Below are 27,288 nucleotides of genomic sequence, written 5' to 3'. Positions count from 1 at the left end.
CGCCCCGCTTTGATATATTTATTTGCTTGCTTGGGCGGAGCTTGGAGCGCAACAAGGAGGAGGCGGCGGCGGCGGAGGCGGAGAGCGCAGAGAAAGGGAAGCCACCCGGGGGCAGCGAGCTAGCCAGGCGGGGCCGGGGAGGAGTCAAGCCGGGTTCCAGGGGCCAGGCGCTGCGCGCATCGAGAGCCTCGGGCGGCGGAGACAGGGGCGGGGGCGACGCTCGCCGGCCAATGGCGCGCGGCGCTACCGCAAGGGCGGTGCAGGAACCCCGGCCGCTGACAGTCAAAGTCGCCAACTCCGCCCTAGTACCCGCGGGATCCCGGAGCCCGAGCCCGAGCGGGGCCGAGGCCGCCCAAGGCGCGCTGCGAGCGAGTGAATATGGCAGCAGAATGAGGAGCCTGGCGCCGGGTGGTGGCCGCTGCTGCGGTGCTGCAGCTCGCGATCGGCGCCTGGCACACCGCGAGCCGCATTCTTAGTCGGCCTCCGGGTTATTTCATTCGGCACCAAGGACCGCGGAAAAAGGAGATCCGCAGCCCAGAGAGGGTGGCGAAGCGGGAGCGCGAGCCGGGAGTGAGATTCTGCGGGGATGAGCCAGCCATGGGGCGGCCTCGGCGGGGCGCACGGAGCCGGCCGGCGCTACAGCGGGACCGCTGCCTGAGCCCGGGCTCCACGGGACTTCGGGGCCTCGTGCGTCTTGGCGGAGTCCCCGCCGCTGTCTCCGGGAAGGACACGCTACTCGGGTGGCGGGCACTGCAGCGGTCACGGCGCTGAGGCTCCCGGAGCCTACAGGGTCTGTGGTTCGGTGCGCTGTCACGCCGCCGCACGCGGGCGCCTGGCCCGGGGCTCGGCGCCTGGCGCTGCACAGCGAGATCGGCTGCAGGAGTCGGGGACTGCGGGACCGGCAGGAGAGGCGTGCGCGCGGGTGTTCGACTGGAGATCCCGGCAGAAGCAGAGCCGGGCGGACCTGAGCAGCCATGCTTCCCGGGGTGGGCGTGTTCGGTACCAGCCTCACGGCCCGAGTCATCATCCCGCTGCTGAAAGATGAGGGCTTCGCGGTGAAGGCGCTGTGGGGCCGCACGCAGGAAGAAGCCGAGGAGCTGGCCAAGGAGATGAGTGTTCCTTTCTACACTAGCCGCATCGACGAGGTGCTGCTGCACCAGGATGTAGACTTGGTGTGCATCAACCTGCCGCCGCCGCTCACCAGGCAGATCGCTGTCAAAACGCTGGGTGAGCGACCCCTCCCCCAGCCCTCTCCTCCTTAGCCTGGGTCTTCGCTTCGCGCCCTCTCCAATTGCAGAAGCGTGCACCCCAGGGATTCCAAACCTATGCATGTTACTTCCAGCTTTCCCATTCCCAGTCCGCAGCCTTCCCCACCTCCACGCTTCGCTCCTGGCACCACCTGGAAGCGCATCCCCACGTGCGGAGTGCTGAGGCTTGGGTTCCAGGTATAGGAACCAGGTGGATCAGATGCAGAGATCTGAAGATGGGTTGCTGTTCCGGGAGAGGAAACTCGGTCCCCAGCTGTATGTGTTAGTGCTCTGGTGTGTTGGTGCGTGCGCGTCAAGGAGAGGCGAGCGCGCGGCCAGGAACCTCTGAATAAAGGGCCGCACACGTGGCAGGGGTTTTCCCCAGTGTACCTGTTGTCAGCATCTGTGGCACCCTATTCGGGTCGTTTGTTTCCACTGTAAGTGAGTTCATTGTGAGATTAGAGACGTGACAGCTGGCTGGAATGACCTCTTTCTGCTTTAGAAGCAAGCAAGGAAGGACGGTGGAAGTGAGAGTGGGCGGGTCTATTAGAACATTCTCAGATGTGTCAGAGGTTAGTAGAGACTGTAATTTAACCTTTGGGCACAGTCTCCCAGGAGCAGTCTTCTACTCGAATTGGGAGTAAGTAATATATCTTATATTCTTAGGAGATGGGCATTGTGGTTTCAGAGGCAAGGATGCTTTGTGTGGGAAAAGGCCAGACGCTGCAATTTCCTTTGGAAACGTGCGATGGCACCTCCGTATTTTGCCTCCGGAATATTCCCAGACGCTGTGTTTACAAGTAGGCTGGGGCTCAGGCTGTTCTCAGAGGAATGTCTTGAGCAAGTCTGTCTATCAGCAGCTCTTTTCCATACCCCAAACAACCCCACTCTGCCATTCTCAGACGTTAGTTGCTCACCTTTGGAGGTCAGAGTCTTAATTGGTGAAGAAAGAAAAAGCTCCTGAGCTGGGGATGTGCTATGGCAGAACACCTGTCTGGCATGCACAAAGGCATTAGGTTTCAACTCTCAGCACCGGAGAAAGGAATCCATATAAGTTTTTGTTCTATATTGACAAGACCGAAGTGAATTACCTCTTCAGAATGAAGCATCAGAGGCGCTATTAACCGAGTTTACTGTGTGACAGGGACAGCCAGGACTTCGCGCTTCCATGGCGGGATGCAAGCTTTCTTCTTTCCCTTCTTAAGTTCGTGTGCCAGTGGTTTGAGGTAGTCTATGATTATGGAAAGTGTAGGGGCACTGAATTTAGAAGTGTTGACGCACACATGTTGATGGCTTCCCTGGAAGGCCTACGAGGTTCCAATGCTTGTACCTTCGAGGCCACTCTTGACTGGCTTCACAGTCATGGTTAGGAGGTTGTACACACACAACACAGGAAGTGGAAAACCCCAAGCAGTTATCAGTCTGGCCTTGGCCGTTGGGGGCTTTGCACATATTAACGTTTACTTGTAGTTGAAATGAGCCACCTTTCGGTGAGTCCTGGTGAATTGTCCTCCTTATTCCACGGCCAGCAAGGGTATAGACTGGTGGCGCAGTCCATGTCATGGCCTGATAAAGAGAGGGCACCGGACAAGTGAGATCAGTGGAATCACAGACATCCTCCCGTGAGTCCAGAAACTTCCTTCAAAGCCCTACTGTTACCAGACTTCGGGCCACACCCTGTGCCCCAGCAAGCCAGGTTCAACCACCTGTCCTCCATAAGTCAATTAAAATACCCACATTGCTAGCAGAAAAGGAGATCTCTTCCAACACTGGGGAGAGGGACAAGAGAGACCTAGGGACCCCTCCACGTCCATTTTCAAGGTCTTGAAGTGAGGTGGAGGTTTAGATAAAGGGCCAGAATTACGTATGGCTGAGCAGTCCTGTCCAGCTGCTGTCTACCCATCACTGTTCTGGCTCCACCCTCCTGCCAGGTGGGCTGACAAGGTGCAAATCTCTTTCCCTGAGAAAACTTCCCTTCTGGCTGACCCAGGCTTTATGCTTTCTCTCCTCCCAGCATGAGAGTCCTGGGGAGATTCCAGTTTCTCAGGGTCCATTGTTTTAATAGTCTGATAGTCAAAGTGAGGGCTGTTCCTTTAGAATATCTTCATTCTTTTCAGGCCAGTTACACGCCTCAGTGGCATATCTGCTGTAGAGATATTTCTGCCACACACAATTTGCTCGCCTTTTAGGGCTGCCTGTAACTGAGAACCTCTTGTGGGCCAGCCCGTGTGGTAGTTTGTGGTATAGAAAGCCTTTTACTGCAATGAAAACAAGTCTCTAAGGCAGACATTTGACTGACTTTAAAACGAGGCTACCCAGATTCACAGAACTGAGTTTGAGCTACCCTTGGCCTTACAGCTAGAGAGCTGCACCCAGCAGCCAGCCTCTGGTTCTTTCTGAAGCCTGCTCCGTTGGCACAGTTCCTTTTGTGAGAGATTGCGGGGAGGGGAGGTCCTGTGTTGCTTTCTACGCCACCGTTGGAACTGGTTCTCCACATAGTGCCGATACCATCTCCTGAATCTGGCTTTGTTACCCTTTGTGCCTAGTTGCTTCCCATTACAGACACCTAGGTCCTCATCTAGTTTCTGAAGTTTTCAGGTGGTCCCGGCTCACCCCTGCTGGTTCATCCGTCATGGTGCTTCAAGATACAGGGCAGAACCATTGGCACTGCCCCACTGTCTCTGCTTTAGGAAAAGCCTGAGCTTGGTGGCACAACAAGCAGAACTAACTGGCTTCTGATGAGCCTGGCCAACCTCAGGTCCTGCAAGGGGCTCAAGAATCCTGTGAGCTTGGGCTATCGCCATGGCTCATTGGGTAGAGATGCTTGCTATACAAGCCTGGAGACCTGAGTTTGATCCTTGGAACTCACAAGGAGATGGAGTGAGAGAGCTGATTTCATGAGATTGTCCTCTGACTCTGACTATCATATATGCACTGTAGCATGTGTGTGCGCGTGCGCGCACGCACGCGCGCGCGCGCGCGCACACACACACACACACACACACACACACACACACACACATGTTTTGGGATATTTGATTGCACTGTGACACTCCAAGACTGTGTTAATAAAGTTAAACTTGGATGGGGGGGGCAGAGCCAGCATCTAGTTGACAAGAATTGACAATAGAGATTTTGGAGGACCCAGGATATGATAGAGAGGCACAGGAAGGATGGAGAGAAGATCAGCTGGTTCCTCCTCTGCTGCTTTTTTGATCCATCAAGTTTTCACCCTAACATCTGACCCTTGAGTCGTTATTGGTAATAGAATAACTTAGATAAACACCCCTCTCTCTCTCTCTCCCTCTCTCTCTCTGTCTGTCTCTGTCTCTCTCTCTCTCTCTCTCTCTCTTACACACACACACACACACACACACACACACACACACACACACACACACACACGAACTCCATGAGCCAGTTAAGGTACCAGTAGGGAGTTCTTGGAGAGACTCTTGGTTCACATGCTCAAGCTTGTCAGGAGCACTGTTGTTCCTGGAGCTGGATTAAGAATTGTGCAGCCTTCAAAACTGATCATCTGTTGGCATCTCCTGAATCTTGTTCTTCTGCTTCTCAGCCCCACTCCTTCCCCTGTGTACCCTTCTAGGCTCTCAGTGCCGTGAACCTTTGTACTTTCTAGAAGCAATTTGAATGTGTTTGTTTAAAATTCAAATTATATTTAGTTAGTTTGAATAGGTTATATATCTACATGCTACAAATTTAAAACACTGTAAATGTACACAATGCAGAGTAAGGGCACCCCATTCTGAGGCAATCAACCTTACCACTTTTTTCAGTGTCTTCTATTGAAGATTTTTCTGGCTATAGTAGTAAATATGCATGTAAGAACTTTCATGTCCCATTTTGGGTGATTGGTAAAGTCATTCATACTACTGAAAAGCCACTTTCTATCCTGATAGTGTTAGCCTGTATGTATATTAAAAACATGTCATATTATGTAAAATTTTAACGTATCATATTCAGCCGGCCCTCCATGTTTGTGGGTTCTGCATTTGTGAATTCAACCAACCATGAATTAAAAAATACTCAAAAACCAAAAGAAATTGTCCCTGTGTTGAACAAATGCAAATGTTTTTCTTGTCATCACTTCCTCAACAGTACGGTAAGACCACTGCATACTGTATTTCTATCCTGTTAGCCACCTGAGGCGAGCTAGAGATGGTGGAAAGCGGGGAGGATGTGTAGGTTACACAAATGCTAAGCCCTTTTAAGTAAGGGTTTGAGCCTCCATGAGCCTTTGCGTACCCATGGGGATATTCAGGAACCAATTACCTGCAGATAAGGAAAACTGAATGCATCTGTATGCATATGTAATATATTTATGTTGTACACAAATATACACACTCCATGCACACACACACACACACACATATTTAGAATGTGAATATATCTTTTGTCATGTTTGGGGCTGTATAGGATTTCATCGTATGGGTGAAATTAAAGTGTCTTTGACCTGTTCTCTGTTATTCAACATTTAGGTTGTTTCTCATCTTACACAGGCACGGAATGAGTCATCTTGAGGCGCTGCCGTCTTGTACACATTAGTGTATTTGTAGCATAAATGCACAAACTGAGAGCTGGTCAGGGGGGAGGTAGTCTCATTTCATTTGACATAGATACAGCATTTTGTCAGTTTCCTTCTGAGCTGCTCCCCAGCAAGGCCCTGGACTATAGGTGCCTGGAGGTTGCTAATAGAGTTTGGTTCACACTGTTTAGTCCAGACAGGCTAGCACCACTGTGGAGACCCACAGAGGTTTCCTAGTGAGAAAAAAAAATCTGAGGCTGCTTTACCCAGCCAGGCTGCATAAGGGGATGATTTGACCACGTGCGTGGTTACTAGGTGTATGGAAGGGTCTGCACATGGGCTGTGTGGTGGTATGCTTTGATCTAGCAAGGGGGAGGTCTTTTGCCCCGCCCCTTGGTATTGTTATAAAAAGCCCCTTTGAAGAGACAGAAGGGGCCAGTGGATTTTGATCCAGGTCCTCCCGAAGCTATCCTGTGTTTCTGCCTGTCTCATCTCTGCTATCTTTCTATCTACAAATTCTTTAGTCCTCTCTTCTCCTCATAGGAACCCTGCAAAAGGTGGAAGCTGGCCTCCCACGCACCACTCAGGCCAGTACCACTTCCTAGCTAGCCATGGGTCAGTCAGAACCTGCCGGAACAGTGTCCTCTTGCTGCAGCCCTCTCTCCTGAGGTGAGGCAGTAAGCTGTCTGGCTGCCTGAGAGAACCAGTCTATTCTCTGTACCATGGGAAAGGTGAATGTGTAGGAGTCTGCACATAAATAAATAATACCTGCCAATGGCAGGCACTTCAGTGGTTCTCCTGGAAGTTGTACTAACACTCACGCTTAGGAGGGACTTAGATTCCTGTTGTCCAGCCTCCACTTTGCCTCTTACTCCTTGAGCAATCGGGCTCAATCTTGGATGCACCACCCACCAGTACTTAGGCCTCTATTATGTTCTTGGAATTCCCCAGCCACTTATCTGACTCCCAGGGTCTTTGCACTGGCTCTGGATGGTTGTCCAGATGGCTCTCTCCCCTGCCTTTGAATGGCTGGACTACTGTCTATCTTGCCTTTGAATGGCTGGACTACTGTCTATCTTGCCTTTGAATGGCTGGACTACTGTCTATCTTGCCCTTGAATGGCTGGACTACTGTCTATCTTGCCCTTGAATGGCTGGACTACTGTCTATCTTGCCCTTGAATGGCTGGACTACTGTCTATCTTGCCTTTGAATGGCTGGACTACTGTCTATCTTGCCTTTGAATGGCTGGACTACTGTCTATCTTGCCTTTGAATGGCTGGACTACTGTCTATCTTGCCCTTGAATGGCTGGACTACTCTCTCCCCTGCCTTTGAATGGCTCTTTGTCTACAGATCTATGTTTTGAGGGAGTGACGTTTCTGGCCTCCTCTTCCATCTTCCGCCTCTGGGTCCATCTCTATCTCTGGTGTCTCCTTTCTGTTCTTGGCGACACTCTCACAGCTGGCGAGCCTCATGGGTGTCATCTTAACTGCTCTTTGTCCCTCTGCTGGAGGGCAGCTCTCTGAGGGCCGAGCTTTTGTCTGTCTTTCTCTCTGAGTAACTCTTTACCCGCTGGACAGGGCCGGATACCCAGTCATCTAGCAGACAGGCTGCAATGAATGGCCAATGAATGCGGAGCGCCTTTTCCATGTGTGACCATGTGACCTCAGGAATCACAGATTAGGAATAGGATACATCTATCAACACGGCATTTTTGGTGCCCTGTGTGGTATTCTGTACCCTCTTCTAACTTTACCGTTCATTGGTATTATCTGGGGAGCCCTTCAAAATACAGATTCCTGGGTGGTAACCGAGATGAACACTCTCCACCTAGCTCATGGTTGCAACACTGGACCAGAAGCACTCCACCTTGGGAAACAGAGGGGGACCTCCCTCCGTGAGTAATTATTGTGCAGGACTGTGCCAAAAATACCGGCTGCCTCGTGTGGAATGTGATGACACTTGCTGTCATGCTCTCTGTCCTCATGGTTGGAGGTGGCTGTGAAGACCCAGGGGAATGGAAGGCTTCCCTGGGGCAGTGAGTAAAGCTGGAGGCTTTCCTTGAGCTCTGATCTTCCAGTGCACGAATCTTGCCTCTCAACTCCTTTGGCATTTGGTGTCATTGGTGAAGGACCTGGAGCAGTCCATCCACCGTTTCCTGGCAGCAGTGATCACTTTAACATGAGGAGGGCTGCTGGGATAGAGGTGAGCTGGCGGTCTCAGGCCATTGTTGCCACACCAGCGATCATACGCGCTGCAGATAATGTCAAGGGTGGACTCGGACTTGAAGGGAGCCATTCTGAAATCCTGGCAGCCCCTGAATTTCCAGTTCTTCCTCAGAGTTTGTTTTGGACCTCTTCCTATCTTAACACTGCAGAAAAGAAGTGATTGTATTCTCTGGGTTCCTGTCCCTGCATGCAGCAGGAAATGGTTTTTGGTCCACCAGTTTGGTGTAGAATTGAGGAAGCCCTTGGGCATTATGTAAATGAGAGAAATGATTCTGTGTATGGTGAGGAAAGCCCGAGTGTGGGGAGGCTTATTGCATCTCACTGATATGAGGTGCACTTGAACGATCATTTGCTGGGTGTGTCGGGCTTTGGAGATGGATAATTCTGTAGTTGATCTTGGAAGGAGAAAGTAAATGAAGAACTTGGGCATTTTGATACCTGAGCTGGGAGAATGACTTGCAACAGGAAATAAAAAAGCATGCTTAATATGCAGGCATATTGTGACACATTTGCTGGCTGTGACCTAGAAGGAGCCTTGTCATATAAAATGTTGTGTATGGTTGAAGTAGCTAGTTATGGGAGCTGTTGGTGGGCCACTACTGTGTGACTTTGGGGGAGGTATTCACTTTAAAAGTTATTTCTGAAAATTCAAAAAAAATTGTTATTATAGTGTGTATGTGCAGATCTGAGGGCAACTTGGAGTTGTTCCCCCTTTCTACTTGTTAAGTGGGTTCTGGGGATTGAACTCGGGTCTCTAGGTTTATGCAGTATGCACGTTTATTCACTGAGCCATCTCACCAGCCCTTTGGAAATGACTATTGTGTGCGTGGGTATGTGTGTGTCACATCCATCATGTGGCGGTCAGAGGAGAACTGTTGGGGTGTCTCTACTTCCCACCTGGAATTCTAAGGACCCAATTCAGTAAGTAATTTTACCTCCTGGGCCTTCTCACCACCCAGTACCCATTGTTCTTGAGCCTCAGTTAATCTCATCAGTGAAATGGAGCCAATGATACTACCACGTGGGACATTTAAAGTGAGAAGGATTATGTCAAGACCTGGCCTGTTGTCCCCATTCAGTTATATGTATTGGCTCAGTAAACATTCATTTCTTTTTGTCTCTTATGTGATCAACTCTCTAGCTGGCATACACACACACACACACACACACACACACACACACACACACACACACACACAAACACGATGCTTTTTCGTGGCAATGGGTAGGAGTTGAGACAGTGTCTCACCTTATAGTCCATGCTGGCCTTGAACTTGATGCAATATCTCCTGCTTCAGCCTACTGGGATTCCAGGTGCTAGTCACCACCCATGCTTAGATTGAATGGTTCTTATTTTCAATTAAAAACATTTCTTTTTGAGACCCCCTCTTGTGTGTCCCAGGTTGGACTTGAACTCGTCATGTAGCTGCGTATGACTTTGAACTTCTGATCTCTTGTCTCTACCTCCTGTATTAGGATTACAGACCTGTATTGCCATGCCTGATTTTATGCATCACATGGGATAGAACACAGGTCTTTGTGCATGCCAGGCAAGTATTTTACCAAGCCCCAAATGGTGATTTTGAAATGTTTTTCATATTTTCTGCCAAATTCAGGAAATAACATTCCTTTCCTCCCTCCCTCCCTCCCTCCCTCCCTCCCTCCCTCCCTCCCTCCCTCCCTCCCTCCCTCCCTCCCTCCCTCCCTCCTTCCCACAAAGGGAAGGTATCTAAGCCAGGCTTTTCATTTTGTATTTGCTACAAACTCAGTATGGTCATCCTTCAAGGTCTATGGATTCTGCATGCTCAGATCAATACATTACAGGTGGGAGTTATCCCTAAAAAGAAACTACATCTGTACGGAACATACACAAACCTTTTCTTGTCCTTATCCCCGAGGACAGTGTATGCCAATGCAGCTTACCAGTGCTTACATCGCGATGGGATTCAAAGTGCACAGGTAATATGTGGAGGTTCTGTGCAAACGATGTTTCTTTTTACTAAAGGCATTTGAGCACCCGGAGATTTTGGTTTTCTCCAGGACAGTAAACCCGTGCTGAAGATACTGAGGGAGCACTATGGTAACTTCACAGGTGTGTGATCAGCAGTAGGCATAGAAGTTATCGAGTCCATCACTTGTGACTGGGATGTAGGGCATCTCATGGAACCCAAGAGCTGATCTTGGGTACCTGGACTGTACATTCCTGGAGTTAATTTTGTTTCTCTGTGCGTTTCAACACCCGCCACTGTTTCCAACGTGGTAGACAAAAGCTGTCTGCAGCTTCCTGCTCCACACATTGCAGGTTCAGCCACCTGGAAAGTGCAGTCTCTCCCCACTTCCCAGTTCTCTCTGCTTCTGTCTGGTGCTGTCTCCTGGCTGTCATTTCTATGGTTACCTATCGTGTTTGGATAGAGCAGTGGTTCTCAACCTGTGTCTTTATTTACTTTTTGAAATTCACTGTTGCATTGTTTTTCTAATTGACAACAGCAAAACAGTGAAAAGAAATAATGTATGTGAGATCCAATGAGACCACTTATCATTAAATATAAGGTCTTATGTGTTTTTGTGTATGCACACATAGACACATACATATATTCTGTGCTGAGGATGAAACCCAGGCCTTTAAGCATACAAAGCAAGTACTCTAGTATAACTGTCCTGGGGGGATAATCTAAATGAAGACACTCATGCCTTCAGCTCTCTGCATACTCAATCAATGGCCCTCAAAGAATCAGAATTTCTCCAGGAATTCATGTTGGAAGAAGGAAAAGGCTGATGTCTAGTGCCAGCCAGAGTGGGAACTTGGCTTCCAGGAAGAGAGTTCACACGGTTGTGAAAACCTGTCCGACCACCTTACAAGAGAAACCCCTGGAGCCAGACAATGGCTTGTTAGTGGGCATGACCACACCTGGCCAGGACGGCTTAGTTATGCATGCCTCTTACTTTATATTTACATCTAAACCTCACATCAGAACCTGGAAGATGGGCTTGCAGGGGTGGGTGGCTGTCACTGGATGTCTCATTTTGTTCCTCTTCCTCATGTGGCCACATTGAATAGATCATCTCTCTCTCTCTCAAATGGTTTACTTATTTTTATTTTATGTGTATGACGGTGTGCCTATGTGTGTGTGTGTGTGTGTGTGTGTGTGTGTGTGTGTGTGTGTGTGTACTAAGTGTGCACCTGGTACACTTGTTAGGGCTTGGGGTGAGTTTTGGTTTCCACTCGACTAAGAAGAGAGGGCAGGACTTAAATAATTTAAAGAAAGGTATGAGTTGGGCCCAGCAGTGTTTCCTTTTGTGTAATTCTACTATTTGGGAGGCTGAGGCAAGAGGGTCAAAGCCAGCTTGGCCTGCACCAGCGATTCTCAGCCTTCCTAATGCTGTGACCCTTTAATACAGTTCCTCATGTTGTGGTGACCCCCCAACCACAAATTTATTTCGTTGCTACTTCATATCTGTAATTTTGTTACTGTTATGAATTGTAATATAAATATCTGTGAATTTTGATAGTTTTAGATGACCCCTGTGAAAAGGTCATTTGTGCCTACCCCCTCCAGGGATCACAGTCCACAGGTTGAAAACTGCTGGTATACATGCTGAGACCCTGTCTCTAAATAAACGAATAAATATGTACATGAGGGGCTGTATAGATGGCTCCACAGTTAAGATGCTCTTTCGGAAGACCTAGTTCCTGGCACCTACATGGTAGCTTGCATTCACCTGTACCTCCTCTTCCAGAGTATCTGATGCCTTCTGGCCTTGCAGGCACTGTATACACTTGGTACACATACATACATATAGACAATCACTCATACACATTTAAAAAACCGAATGAATAAATAATGAAAAGAAATACACACATTTAAGAAAGAAAAAGTCCTATGAGTAGTGTCATCCCGAGGAACTAACTGTCCAGCTCTGCTGAGCTCTCTGTCTGCACGGTTCCAATGGCCCAGTGGATTGAGAATGTCTGGCTTTGTCAAAATAATCAGAAGTGAAGAGTTTGAAGGTTCCCCACATACAGAATCAATGAGAGTTAAAGCAATGGAAATGCGGGTTACCCTGATTGGATCAGCACATAGGTAGACAGACCTGTGTCAAATCACCACTCTGTGTCTCTTAAGTATTCATGTCATATGCTAATTATGAAATTTTAAAGAATGTCCAAAATTAAAAAAAAGTGTGTATATATAATATATATATATAATATATATAATAAAATAACAATAATTATTATATAGCTACTGTCTGTGCTACTTACATTATTCTCTCTCCTCAGGTTCCCATTAGTGATGGTAGCAAGGGGCAGATCTCTGAGGTCAGCAAGGGAGACAGCTTGCAGGAGTGTTGGAAGGAACCGGGTTGAGAGGAGCCCAAATAGCTGACTTTCTGAGTGTGAAAGCCCTGCAAAAATGAATTCATCCTGAAACATTTCAATGCTGTAAATGCTCCGTGTGGGGCAGGTAGGGGTGGAGAATGGGGAAGAGCGGGGCTGTGGAGGGGCTCGGTCTGGCCTGTGCTGCTGTGCCAAGCTTCCCTGTGGGTTAGCAACTTCTTGGGAACTCACGTTGAAATTTAATCTCCATAATAAGAGTGTAAGAAGTGGGACCATGTGGGACTTTTAAGAGACAATTGGGGTTCTGCCTTCACGCGAGATTAATCCATTCATGAGTGTTTCACTTTCTTCAAGGAGTAGGGTGAAAGGGAGTGTACACACTGGGGTGTTGGTGTCTCAGAACTAATTAGTAGAGGTTTCACAAGGTCTAGGCGTAGCCCTCTCAGTTTATTAGCAAGGGCTCTATTATTAATCAGGAGGAAATGTGTTGTGGAGAGTTTCCTAAATTCACCCTGAGATATTGGGAATGAGCACAAAAATAGATTCTCCCATTCTCCCTGAGCACCACAGGACTTTAGGTAGTGATGGCACCCAAGGAGGGCTGCTCCATGTTGGGAATCCTTAGCAACCCTGCAAGGATTGGGTTTTCTAGTCACTGCAGAGAGAGAAGCAGAGACACAAAGGGACTTCGCATGCGGAAGGGCAGGAACCAGCTCCACCCCACGCCCAGGGTGCATGAGGAAGTCAGCGCACAACTTTCACACTGTCGTCCACTTTGTGTTTTTGAGGCAGGGTCTCTCACTTGACCTGGTGCTCTCAGCAGGCTAGGCTGGTGGGCAGCGGGCCCCAGAGATCTGCCTGTCTCCACCTCCCCAGTGATGGGATTACAGCCCATGGTATGTGGCTGTTTAAGTGGGTTCTGAGGATCGAACTTGGGTTGTCATGCTTGTACAGCAAGTGCCTGGCTTAGCTATCTCCGCAGCTCATCGCCAGGCCTCTGTTGTTGTTGTTTTTGTTTGCTGTGGTAGGATTTCTCTGTGTAGCCCTGGCTGTCCTGGAACTCCCTCTATAGACCAGAGAGCTGCCTGTCTCTGCCTCCCGAGTGCTGGGAATAAAGGTATGTGCCACCGCTGCCCAGCTAGCGCCGGGCCTCTTGATCCTGGAAGGACCTGTGAGCATATTTGGCAGCCAGGTCTTGGGACCTGGGCTGATGGAAATTGGACTTCACAGTCACTTCATTCCTACCTCCTGCCTGCATCCTGGGAGACTCCAGGAAAGCATGGCTTCCATCTTCAGTCTTCTCACTTCATCCCCCCTTCCCTTCATCTGAGGGGAGAGGCTTAACAACCTAGAGCACACAGCCTCAGCTGAAGGGTCCTTACTATTCTCCTGATTATTATGGCTTTTTTTTTTTCCCTCTTTGAGTCCCGTTAATGCTGTGGCAATGCTATCCATTGGTGTGAACGTTCCTTAGGGAGCATAGGCTGTTGCATCCCAGCTTGGATGCAAGTCAGGGCTTGGAGCGGGTAGGAAAGAACAGAGAGGAGAGAGCATGCATGTGAGGTCAGGGGCAAATGGGGGGTGGAGGAGAGAAGTGTGCATTGGAGAGTGTGAGCACACACGTGACAGAGTTGAATGCCTGCAGAGTATACAGCACCCTCGTTTGGATTGCTGGTTATTTGGAGGGAACTCTGCTCATCTCCTACATGAATATGAATAACTGGGTGGTACTCCTCTGCTCTGTACCTCTTTCTCCGTAGAGCTAGGGCATTAGAGGAGAAAAGAGCAGTAGCCATAAAAATAGAGAAGGGAGATGCTGCACGGTTTGTTTGCAAACGCTTCTGTTTCCTCCAGTTCCACAGAGAGGGACGATTGTTTACACCCCATGATGATGTTGCTCTCAGAGAGTCCTGGGAGACAAGTTTGGAGCCCTAGGGGATGCGCTTGTCTGATTTAATATGCAGGGCTATTCACGTCCAGAGTACAGAGAGCCTGGCTTTCCCCCTAAGGCCCATGGGTACCACAATGCTATGTTTGTCTGTTGAAGTGAGATTTAGCCGCTCCTTCCTAACTGAATGCAGCTGCCTGCATCCACAGCTCAGGGCATGGGGGATTCCAGAGTCATGTGTATCTGAGTCCTCACTGGCTCTTTCCAGCCTTTCGGCTTCTGGTGGGATTATACTAGCTCCTTCAGGTCCTGAGGGAACCTACATTGACTTTCTTGGTTTCTGGCTTGGGTGCTTGTCAGATTTTAGATTTCTTGATTTTTTTCTTTTAGATTGTGCGTGCGTGCGTGCGTGTATTTATATGGGTATGTGCGGGTGTCCAGAGAGGCCAGAAGAGGGCACTGGATCTCCTGAAGCTAGAGTTATAGGCAGTTGTGAGCTGAGGATGTGGGTGTTGGGAACTGAACCCAGCCCCACCCCCCCCCATTTAAAGAAGCCAGATTAAATGGCCAACGTTTGTGTAAAGTACAAAAGGAGGCGCTTGATGTTTACCTCCCTTTGCACTGAGGTGTTCTGGGGGAAAGTTGGGTTTATCAGGGCTCTGACCAGGGCTGCTTTACTGTCCCTGAGGACCACAGCAGGGCACAGGGCTAGGGGGCACATAACCACGAGAAGAGATACAGACAACTTCCCTCCTTGCATGTTGAATTCTGGGAAGTTCCCAAGGTTTGAAGGCCTGGGTGTGTTTGTTGTTGCCACAGTGCCCTGTGGCCATCTCTTGCAGACATATGGAAGCTCGTGGAAAGGCAGAGCTGACCTGGATGAAGGAAGAAGCAGTGAGGGCACCACCACTAGGTTTTGTACGCCATTGACTTGATTTGCAGGCCCGTGCTTACCTTAGCATAGTCCTACAGTGGGCTTTGACTGAGTCATTTTCCCAGACAGCTGATATGAAAAGCAAAGAAGAAGGGAGACTGGATGCGAGATCGGGTGCCTCAGACAGGAACCCCTGTGGTATAGTGGAAAGAGAACCCGGCTGGCACCCAGATACCTCAGGCAGGTCCTGGGGGCTGGGGGAGGGGTGCTGTCATACCTGTCTCCTAACTAATGCCTCAGGAAATCAAGTCTCCGAGGAGTGGGGTGGCTCGTCAGTGTTCTTAGACCTAATCACTAACAGCCACATCAGGACCAAACCCAGGTCTCCTGAGAGGAGTCTTATACGCTCTGGGACTAGTTTGTCAGTTGGCACGTGTGTTTCTCTAACAAGGAGGAAAATGAGGAGCTGACTTCTAGGAAGCTCTTCTAAGGAAATAACAAAAGACATCTCCCCACTCAGTGCTTCACTTCAGCGAAGTCTTGTTTATAATTAGTAAATCTCTGGAAACCTAGTGTTCCATGGTGGGGACACTTATTTAAACATGAGAAATACACTGCTTGTGCACATGTAGCCATTGGAATTCTATGTTGGAAAGATGGTAGCAAAAATGCAAAACTTTATAATCATGGGGAAAGAAAAAGGATACAGATATTTGTATATATTGATTGTATAAACTGACTTGCCTGCACCATGGTATTGTTAAGGGGAAGTTGTTTTTTTTTTTTTTTTTTTGTCTTGTTTGTTTGTTTTATTTTTCGAGACAGGGTTTCTCTGTGTAGCTTTGCGCCTGTCCTGGAACTCGCTCTGTAGCCCAGGCTGGCCTCAAGCTCACAGAGATTCACCTGGCTCTGCCTCCCAAGTGCTGGGATTAAAGACGTGTGCCACCACCGCCCGGCTCAAGGGGAAGGTTTTTTATTGTAGAGGTGAAAGAGAGAAGAGCCAGAGGCAGAGACCAGAGCAGAGAGAGGAAGTAGTGGGCTGAACATGGCGAGCAGCCTGGACCTGGCCAGGGCAGTAGCAGGAGCAGAGCAGGGAAAGAGCAAGAAGCATGGAGAGAGGGAAAGCGAGGGAGAGCAGAGAGGGATATTGAGAAATAGCAGGGTTATAAGGAGAATGAGTAGCTGGAGGGTGGGGTAAGCGCCTGAGCTGGGGGAGTTTAGAGTAAGGGAGGAGGTGAGAAGGGCTGGGATGCTAGCATGGACTGTGAAACGTAACAGGGGCTTGTGTTATGGAGGGGCCTGGAGGCCAGCATGCACCTCGATATGCTAAGAGGCACCACAGCCCTTTGTCTCTGCTGCCTTTCGGAATTTGGGGAAATGGAGCTTCCCTTGGACCTGACAATGGACCTTGGACCTTGTTTTAATTCCCCCACCCCCACATGCTTGCACACCCTTAACCAAATAATGGGAGGCTGGTAGGTGATAAGCCCGATCCTGATGATGGTTTTGTAAAGTAGTAAGATTATGGATTATTTCCCTAGATTTCGAATTTATAAAAACATGGCCATTGTCCTAGTTTTTTGTCAACTTCTGGGAAGAGAGAACCTCAAATGAGAGAATGCTCTCATCAGATTGCTTGTCGGACTCCTTCTTGATTGATGGTCGCTGTGGAAAGGCCCACTTCCGGTGGACAATGCCATTCCTGGGCAGGTGGTCCTGAGAAAGCAGATTGAGCAAGCCATGGGAAACAACCCAGTACGCAACATTCCTCCAGGGCCTCTGCTTCAGTTCCTGCCTCCAGGTTCCTGCCTTGCTTGAATTCCTTCCTTGGCCCCTCTCAGTGATGGACTGTGATCCAGAAGTACAAGCCAAATAAACCTTTTTCTCCCCAACTTACTTTTGGTCACGGCGTTTATCACAACAGTAGACACCTAACTAGGACAGACATAATGAGACAAATACATTTTTTTCCAGGGAGAGACAGGCTAGGGGATGGGACTCAGTATTCCCAGTGCCACACAGCAAAGCACAGAAACCAGGGGTGAGGGTGACGAATGAGTGACTCCCCCACTTGGTCTTTGATTCTGTGATCCCCTTTTATGTTTTGCTTTTTGTTTCTCAAGACCGGGTTTCTCTATGTAGCTTTGGCTGTCCTGGAACTCACTCTGTGGCTGGCCTCAAATCCACAGATATCCACCTACTTCTACCTCCCAAGTGCTGAGACTGTCTGGCTGATTCTGTACCCTTTGGGTTTGGGACAGCTGGGGACCCCAAACACACACGGCCTTGGCACAGGAAAGTGATCCAGCCTTGGCTAAAGGAATAGACAGACCCGTGGAAGCACAAGGGGATGAAACAGTGACTGTGGGCCTCTGGTGTTTAGGTGAGTGATGTGTACCTGACCCTCACTTTGGGGGAGGCCTAAGCCCTCCTGGCTGATGGGTGACTATTTATAACCTCACTTTGTGTGGCTCAAACCCACACACAGCTGGAGGGAGCTGCTCCGTTTTCATCCTGTCCTTTGCTGCTTGAACTTGAACTTGTGTGAAAACTGAAGGTTGTGTTAGCTTCTACCTTCAAAGGATATAGGCATGAGAGGGGGGCATGATGTACCCCAATAGTCTCAGCATCAGGGGATCAAGGCCATCCTCAGCTACACAGCAAATTCAGTGTCAACCTGGGCAACACGAGACCCAAAAACAGCAGGTGATTAATTGCCAGGACTGGGCCATCACGTTTTCATCAGTGATGGGGGATGGGCTCATGAGGCCCCATTTCTCCTCGGGCCACTGTTGGCAGTGGTCGGGAGGGGAGGGGTGCCGTTTTCCGTTTTCCTCAAAGATGAAGCCACAGCCGAACCGCCCTGGATCTACTAAATCACCTCCTACCTACACTTGGGTAAATACTCTTACTAAATAAACTCTGTGGGCCACACTCAAAAAGAAGACACGAGAGTAGGAAATTGAGAAGAAGAATTCCAGTAGGAGAAGGTGGTGAAAAGGACTAAAAGTCATTCTATAAACATGAGACCATCATATAATTAAAAAACAAAAACAACAATAAAGCAAAAAACCATGTAGTGAGAACCTCATGCCGAGACGGTCCTGTGTAGCAAGCTGAGGGCTGGCAGAGCGTTGGTGTGGGAGACTGGAAGGATGGTGGTGGTCTCAATCTCACAACTGATTGGCTGTAGACCTTGGGCAGGTGGCCTTGGTGCGGCTAAGCTCCCCCCCCTCCCGTAACAGGCAGGTGCTAGTAGATTCTAAAACCATCTCTCTAGTTCTCGCTTTGAATATCAATTCGAATAACTTGCACCAGTGGACCACATTAGTTGGTGGCGTAGCTATTTTTAGGGACATTTTCATTGCTATTGCTGTCATGTAGTTGATTAGTTTGACTTCTTCTTCTTTTTTAATCCTTTATATAAACTCAACAGTTCTGCTCCGTACCAGGAAGCGACCTTCCCTGTCTCTGTGAGGGAGGAGATGAACTCCAAGGGCAAAGTCACAGAGTTGGTGAGGCTTTAGTGGAAAGACTGCTTGCTAGTACTCTGTGTGTGTGTGTGTGTGTGTGTGTGTGTGTGTGTGTGTGTGTGTGCACACTCGCGCATCTGCATGCGTGCGTGCTTGTCCATGCACATGTGTGTGTATATGCATGCATGTATACACACACGTGCACCAACCCATGTGTGTTGTACCCAAAATGGTGTTTTTTTTTTTTTTAGAATTTCTTCAAGCGCACGGCTGAGAACACATCTTTGTGGGTAGCTGTTCCCATCAACTGTCAAGCCAGCAGTTCAGTGGGGGTTCTTTAGAATTTCTGGGCACAAATTTACCAGCCCAGGGGGTGGTGGGGATGTGCAGGTATCTTCTGTTAGATCCTTATTACGCATGGGATCCGCTGGACTGAGGAACAATGTGCTCTTGACAAGTCCTGAACAGATCAAGGGTTATTGGTTGTGGCCAAGTCCAGGGCAGACAGCTGATAAAGACAAGTTGGGGCCGCCACGGCATCATCGTCTGCGGCTGGCTCTCAGGAATGCCCTCGCTGTTCTAAAAGCCAGAGGACATGCTGTCACTCACCTCTGGGGATGAGAAGCCTGTGCTCCTGATTCCGGCCCCTCCAGAGGAACCACTCAGCTAACTTGAAGGGAAAAAAGTCAGGCTTCTTTCTCTTTTTTTTTCTTCTAACTGAGATGAAAACCCAGGCCATATGGCCACCCACAGAAGGCACAGCATTGCCTCGTAGCTTCCAAAAAGTTATGTAACAGTGAGTCATGAGGCTCAGCAGAGAGCCAAGGAGCCAATGGAAGCTCATCTGCTGCCACGCAGGTCACATTTGGGTCACCCTACACCAGGGGTGGCACGCGTCTTTCCCAGGACTCATTTTACACGTTGTTTCAATGTTTGATGGATCTTATATATGACCCAGCTTCCTACAGTCCAACCTCAATGGAGTCATTCTTTTTCTGTTAGTGAGTCCTGATGGTTCTTCTTGACCTATGAGATACTTGGCATGTTGAACATATCCTATCCCATTTGGGTGTTAGGTAACCCTGGAGGTTTTGTGTTTGTGTGTGCATGTGGTGTGTGTGTGTGTGTGTGTGTGTGTGTGTGTGTGTGTGTGTGTGTTACTGGGATTTGAACTCAGGGCCATTTACATGTTAGGCAGGCATCCTAACCCTATCATCGAGCTGTAGCCTAAGACACCCCTTCCCACCCTTTTATTTTGAGAGAGCTTCTTACTGAGTTTCTTAGGCTGGTCTTGGACTTGGGGTTCTAGTTTTCATTTTAACTGGGTCTTTCATTCTTTTAAAGCATTTTAGGAAGTCAGGTAACCATGGTAGGATTAAATTTTCTTCTGATCCTATGTGACCTCACAGAGGTCCTCTGACCTCTCTGGCCCCCATTCCTGTTATAAAACTAGGGGTTCTTTTATGGTGGTTCTCAAGCTGGCTGCCTAGTAGGAATATCTGGGGAGGTTTCAGACATGCTGATCCCAACTCTGCCCCCAGCCATTTCAGCCTTTCATGATAGGGCTGAGGGTATGAATTTTTTTATTTATTTTTTTATTTTCTCAGAGCCAAGAACCACTCACTTGCAAGTGGTGCGTGTCATAGTTGACAAAGTTTACAAAGTATGACATAAAAAAGCTCCCTCTGTAGAGTCTAGCTTTGTAGGTCTGAGGTGGCCTGAGAATCTGCATCTCTAGCCTGCATCATGGAGATGGATGCTGCTGATTCGTGGACCACGCTTTCAAGACTAGGGTTTAAAACTGACATAGAAGATCAACCACAGCCTCACACATGCACACATATAGGCATGCATGCCCACAAGCGTGCAGGTATGCACATCATACATGTACACATACAAGTGTATGCACTCACTAGCATGCAGGTATGCATTCACAGAAGTGATACAAGCAATAAAATGCCAGAGTGACCCCAGGAGAAAGAACACTTACTTCTTTCTGATAGAGGAAATCAGGGGTGGTCACCAAGAGGAGGAGACATTTGAGAGAGCGTTGAATGATGAACAAAGAAGTCAAGGAATCCTGGGTTCTCCAGGGAAACAGAGTCGAAGTTGTTGTGGGAATTCAATCCCTTCAGCCAATGGCTTCGGGACAACAAGCCCCAGGGCATGGTCTTGTCTGGGTTCATGAGTGCTTCAGAGGGACGCCATTTGTAAATGGAGGCTTTTTTGTTCTGTCCAGTCCCATGGCTGCTTGTAAATAATCACTCAGAGGCTTAATATTAATTACAGACTGTTTGGCCTACTGCTCAGGTTTATTTCTAACTTTATGACTAGCTCTTACAACTTAACCAGTTTCTATTAATCTATATTTTGCCACATAACCGTGGCGTGACTGGTCTACTGGCATGTTGCTCGTTGGGTGGCGGGATGGTGTCTGTCCCTGACTCTGTCCTTCTTTCCCTGTATCTCTGGTTGGATTTCCCACCTGACTCCATCCTGCCTTGCCATAGGCCAAAGCAGCTTTATATATTAACCAATGGGAGCAACACATATTCACAGTATACAGAAAGATATCCCACAGCACAAAGTGGGAAAGGGCGGGGGGAAGAGAACAGCAGAGCGTGGGCTCTGGGGTGGAGTGGACCACTCTGGTCCTGGGGAAGAATTGCCCTGCTGGCCCACAGGCTGTCTGCTGACAGAACTCTTCACAGGCCAGCCTTGTAAAAATGTCGTAAGTTAAGGACTGGATGAGGCCCACCCACAGGGTTCAGAGAATCTGTTTTACTCAGTTTACTGACTTAAACAAGAATCTCACATAAACGAAACAGAACAGCAGCACACTCAGAAATAGGTTTGACCATATGCTTGAATATGGTGGCCTGTTCATGTAGACACAGAATCAGCCATCATAGTGAGGGAGCAAGCCTTCCAGGTGTGTGTGTGTGTGTGTGTGTGTGTGTGTGTGTGTGTGTGTGTGTGTGTGTGTGTGTACTATAGTACTAGATAGCCATGGCTGTCAAGGGAAGACTTTGTGGTCCAGGCATAGGCATCTCTGGGTCTTTGCTGTGGATGCTACAGTGAGTCTTTGTTCTTCTCTTACATACAAAAGAGCCTGACTTCACACGCCCCAGAATGAGCGTGGGCTCAGCTGAGTGTGCATGTACACCTCCCGTCTGTGGACACAGGAGCCCCGATGGGTAAATAAAGCTGTCCATTTGCCTGGGTCTGTGCCTAGAGGAAATAGAGTCTAGGGGAAGCACACGGAAAATCTCTTATGGAGACCTCGTGCCTCCTCTGCTCCGGATCAGTCATATGGAAAGGGGAAAGTGACTAAACATGAGATCACTCAGACACCAGGGCACAGGCAGCCTGCTGCTCTGGGGAGTGAGCTTATGTTATAGATACACACATGTATATGATCTATAGCATATGTATATCTAATTGATGAATAAGGAGTCTTGTGACATGGCACCCTTCTTCCACTGACACGTGACATCCTCTGGATTATTCTACTTTTCCCATTTTACTAAAAAGAGTGACTGGCCATGACCTGTTGAGCCATTTTCACAGTGCCAAGTAGATGAATACCTACTTAGAAAAAGACCCCAGTCCTGAGATAGGGCCATAGGAACTGGAACAGCGATATCCAGGGGATGCTTCTTTGATGATAGGCAGCTCTTATGTCCAGAGAAGGAGTCCCCCTACCCTCCACCAGGTCCCCCAATTGTAGTTAGTGTAAATGATGGACTGGATTTAAGTTTTAGTTCGTTTAAATTTAAATTTTAGCTCATTTAAATTATTAAATTTTTTTTTCGCTTAGACTAATCTGTGGCTCCTGTGACGGATAGGCAAAGTTCAGAAAACTGCCTAGCAAAATGACAATAATGCCCAAGTCCATAGAAAACCTCTAAGCAAAACTCTCTGCGGGGTCTTCCCTTCTGCATTCAGGGGTCTGGGAAGCCCTGCTGGAGGATCTTATGCAGGGATACAGTTAATGAGGTGTACCGGGCTGGTGCAGGTCTCTGTGCTTTGCATCTTTAAATGCTCTTAAACCTTTACCTCCTTCCGTTTGTGGTGCTTAATTGCTCGACTGTGATACTGTGCTCAGAAAGATGGGTGCTCTCCACCTAATGACATCTTGGCCGCTCCTGTGCGCTGGCTTGCTGAGCTCGGAGATGGCGTTTGTGAGGAGTGGGAGATGTTGGAGATGATTTGCTCTGATTGGTTGCTCCTTTTGTGGCAAGGTCTCATGCAGCCTGGCCTGGCTTCAAACCCACTATGGAGCTGAGAATGACTTGGAACTTCGGATTCTCCTGCTTTTGCCTCCCGAGTGCTGGGGCTGCAGGTGTGTGTATGTGTGCACCATTGCACCTGTTTTATGTGTCGCCTGGCTTATTTATAGGTAAGCCCTAGCTTCCCCTTGCTCGACATGCCCTCTACCCACTGAGCCACACCTCTAGCCCCCCCTATCAGCTGCTTCCTGATCTAAGGAGCAAACCCTCTAGCCAGACTGGGGATGGCCCAGAGGAGGAGGGGCGGGACTGGGGGCCTGTGTTAAGCTACCTCTTCGTTGGTGTCCTATGATGTTTGAAAGCCAGTGATTCGGTTTGCATTTGAGTTTGTTTAGATTCCAGCCTTTAGTAATGGAACAGGCCAGGTTTCCCACTGATTCCAGAATCCTGCTGGGGAGATGAAGTGACCCAAGAAAGGGTCAGGGGTGGGAGGCTCGCCCCCATTTTAAAGAATGCTCCCGCGTACCAAGGCTTGGGTTTGGCAGAGCTCACAGTTTGGTGTGCTTGACTTTTCAGAGCCTGGGTTCTGCTCCCGGCCTGTGTTTGGCCTGACTGAGGGTGCATTGGCAGGTGGTGTGAAGCCACAATCCTCATCAGGGCCAAGAGTGACAGGAGGCGCTCCATTTTGGCTCTTAGGGAGGATGTCGCATCTCTCCCTCTGCCTATGAGGAAGGGTGGTGTGTTTCTGAATCTCACTGCCTCTTGGGCAATCACCCAGATGACATCCCCACACATGTTAATGACGCTGTCTGTCCTTTCTCCTGCTAATCTACTAGTTGTCACTTTGCTAAACAGACTGGAACCTTCAGGGGAGAAGTTGATTGCCTGGGACCTGAGGAACTAGGGCTCTAGATTTTTTCTTTTAGTGCTGTTTATTTCTTTGTTACCTGTTCACAAACTAGAGTCCCCATGGGAGGGTAGAACCTCATTAGAAAAACTGCCTCCATCGGATTGGCCTGCGGGCATGTCTGTAGACATTCCTTTTTGTTTGGTTCTTTTGTCCAGACAGGGTTTCTCTGTGTAGCCCTGGCTGTCCTGGAACCCACTCTGTAGCCCAGGCTGGCCTCAGACTCACAGAAATCCACCTGCCTCTACCTCCCAAGTGCTGGATCAAAGGCGTGCGCCACCACCTCCCAGCTCTGTAGGCATTGATTGTTGATTGATGTGGGAGGGCCTAGCTCCCTGTGGGTGGTACCATCCCTAGACAGGTGGTCATGGGAGAGTTAGAAACACAGCCAAAATGCATGGTGGTTTCTGCTTGAGTTTCTACCCTGACTTCCCTCAGAGGTGGACTGTGATGTGGTAATATACCTAACCCTTTCCTCCCCAAGTTGCTTTTGGTCAGTGTTTTATCACAAGACAATACACCTGGTATTCTAGACACCAGGGCAGTTGGAATTCAAACCTGTTGGTAGAGAATTTCGAAATGTTGTCTTGACTTTCTGAGGCCTGCCTGGAGCACCGATGAACATTCACTGACTCACTGTCCCTGTTACACCCATGTGGCACAGGGTGACAGCCACAGCAACCATTCTGAGAGGTGCCATGCTGGTCTTCTGAGCTGTGGCTTGCTTGGCAAAGGCTGAGCCTCGGTGTGTGTGTTTTCTGGGAGGAGCTGAGCCTGGAGTGAGGTTCAGGGATGGAAGAATGTCAGCTCCATGCTGCAGAGTTCTTGTCTGAGACGTCACTCAAGTGAAGCCAGGATTCTTGACTTTGCCACAGAAAAGATTTCAGGGTGAGCCCTAGGAAGCTGAGTCGGAGTTTAAGGAGAGACTAACAGTTTATTTAGCATGGGAGGTAATAGAGAGACACATCCGGAGCCGAGCTTCACCATCCTTCCAAATACCTAAGTAAATGATCGAGGACACCCAGAACCAAGCCAGAAGCCCCCAGGTTCAGTTTTTCTTGCAAGAACTAGCTCTTTCTGACTTGTGGAGAACATCAGTCATGGGGTGGTTTATGCATGGAGGATCAGCTGCCTGTTCTGAGTCACATTCTCCTGTTTGTTAGAGATGCTGGGTTCTACCGATAACCAGTCATGTTTATGGCTACAAGAAGAGACACCAAGCATCATCCAGGCCAGGCTCCCTCTAATCAGGTGCTTCTCTAAGTGCACCCAGAACCATCTCACGAGGATTCTCTATCCCTCCACCAGAATATCAGGGCTACTGGCCATTGAGCAGTCAAGCCCTCTCATTGGCTCTTTGCTCATGAAAGGCCAATTTATCCTCTCCCACAAATAGTTACTAGGCACCTGCTATGTGCAGAATACAGTTCTGGGTGTTTTGGGTCTTTCTAGCCATTGTTCTTCCATTTTAGGCCACGGAAAATTCCAGGTCATGGCTCAGATCCCTGGCAAGTGCCCATTTGCTTCTGGCAAAGTCTGAGTCAGGATGCGCAGGGGGGAAGGTGACCGGGAAGGTTGTGTCGTCCTTGCCTTCTCCCCTACTTCCTAAGCTGGGCCATGAGGCTGGGCTCTGCAGAGCCGTGGGCAGAGCAGCCCTGGCCATGTATCTCTTACCTATGACAGAAAAGCTCCGCCTTTGATTTTTCCCACGCCTGCTAACTTACCTGTCAGTTACTGGGAACGTGGAGGAGCTGAAGTGTTCCCCATATTCCATCAGAGTGAGTGCTCTGGACGGGCTCCTCACTTCCCTATTCTTGGATCCCTGAGAGGAAGGACATAGCTCAGCTTTCTGCAGGGTTAGCCTTGCCTCTTCAAAGTCTCCTGATTTTGCCTGGGAATGTTTTTTATCTTAATAGTGCCTGGGGGACTGAATGGGACAGCTTTTACCCCGAGAGTCTGTCCTGCCTGAGGCTCCTGAGGCCTACTCAGGAGTCCTTGAGGGTATCCCAGTTCATCAAGCCCAGATCTTGAGGTCATAGGTCAAGAGTCAGCACCTGCTCAGCATTAACCATCTGTAGCAAAAGAACAATCAAGTCTGTCTATATGTGCGTCTTGATTCTGGCTTCAGTGTGTAGTTAAAATGTTAACCTGTATCCAGTGGACAAAAAACAAGAGGAACAAGCCTACATCTGTATCCATGGCAATACTGATAAAAATTTCATGAAGGAGTGGGTGGGGAGCAGGACAGGGTCTCTCTCTCTCTCTCTCTCTCTCTCTCTCTCTCTGAGTGTGAGTGTGTGTGTGTGTGTGTGTGTGTGTGTGTGTGTGTGTATGCGTATGCACCTGCTCAAGCCTCTTGAATGCTGGGGATGGCAGGTGTGTACAATCACATTTGGCTTTCTATATATATTATATATAATCTAAAAGATTAGAGCATTGTCTAAAAACTCCATTTTCTTTCTTCTTCTTCTTTTTTTTTTTTTTTTTGTAGACCAGGTTGGCCTCAAACTCAGAGACCCACTTGCCTTTGCCTCCTGGGTGCTGGGATTAAAGGTGTGCACCACCATGCCCAGCTAAAAACTCCACTTCGTTTTTTGCAGTACTAGCGACAGAGCCTTGTGCATGTTAGTCAAGTGAACGACCACTGAGCTACACTCTAGCCCAGAAACCTCACATTGCGTTTACCCTGTGGGATCTCACTGCAAGGTGGAGGCACTGCTATTTGTGTTTTCCTGCACCCCTCATTCGTCTTGGGACAAGCAGTGCTGAGCTGAGGATTGTCTTGGGTGGGAGCTGGGCTGAGTGGGCCAAGAGCTCCCAGCCCTGGGCAGCTGTGCCCAGATCATGTCCAGCAATATGTGCTCAGGAATCCAAACAGTAGTCAAGCTAGAGGAGTTATTGAGCCAAGTCCTGTCTCGTTTGGAAGAAGTGCTGAAGGAGGCTAGGGTAGTGTAGATCATAGATATCTGAGATCCCTTCCTTTTTCCTGGCACGCATCCTAAACTCCTTAGAATCTCGCAGTGCTGAGTGGCTTTGGAAAGCTAATGAATGGCCCAAAGGCTGGCAGCCCCTGCGCAGCTTCAAGCTGAGGACCATCCGTCATAGGGAAGACTGGCAGGTTAGAGAGGAGATGAGGTCAGCTCAAGCCACTGCCTCCAGGAAGAGAGAAAGGGTGAAGGTCAAGTTGATTGTCTTTGGCTTTATCACCAAGTCTTTGTAATGAGGTGTCTGTAAACCCCCATTTTTCTGGGGAGAACACAGGGAGGGAGTGGCACTTCCAGAGAGGCATGGAGGCGCTCTAAGCCCACACCCCACCGAGGATTGGTGTCTTTTGTAATTTCTGTGTGTGTGTATGTATGAGCATGTGTGTGTGTGTGTGTGTGCATGCATGTATGTGTATGTGAATGTGTGAGCATGTGTGTGTTGTATGAGTGTGTATGTGTGTGTGTATGTGTGAGCATGTGTGTGAGAGTGTGCATGCATGCATGTGTGTGTGCACAAATGCGTGTAATGTGTATGTGTGAGCATGTGTGTGAGTGTGTGTATGTGTGAGCGTG

General features: G+C 48.8%; 1 protein-coding gene across 2 annotated transcripts in view; it reads left to right on the top strand.

Annotated features, from left to right (window-relative positions):
• The first annotated feature begins 211 nt into the window (after positions 1-211).
• Positions 212-27,288, top strand: part of Gfod1 (Gfo/Idh/MocA-like oxidoreductase domain containing 1) — a 103,469-nt gene continuing 76,392 nt past the window's right edge. Inside the window, exon 1 of one of the 2 annotated variants that reach the window (XM_006972816.4) lies at positions 212-1,227. In XM_006972816.4, the coding sequence (XP_006972878.1) occupies positions 975-1,227 (253 nt within the window). In that variant the 5' untranslated portion in view covers positions 212-974. The other variant, XM_042278399.2, reaches the window with a different exon arrangement.

This window comes from Peromyscus maniculatus, chromosome 5 (genome assembly GCF_049852395.1).
Source record: "Peromyscus maniculatus bairdii isolate BWxNUB_F1_BW_parent chromosome 5, HU_Pman_BW_mat_3.1, whole genome shotgun sequence".
NCBI classification, from domain to species: Eukaryota; Metazoa; Chordata; class Mammalia; order Rodentia; family Cricetidae; genus Peromyscus; species Peromyscus maniculatus.
This window is presented reverse-complemented; position numbering and strand designations above follow the sequence as displayed.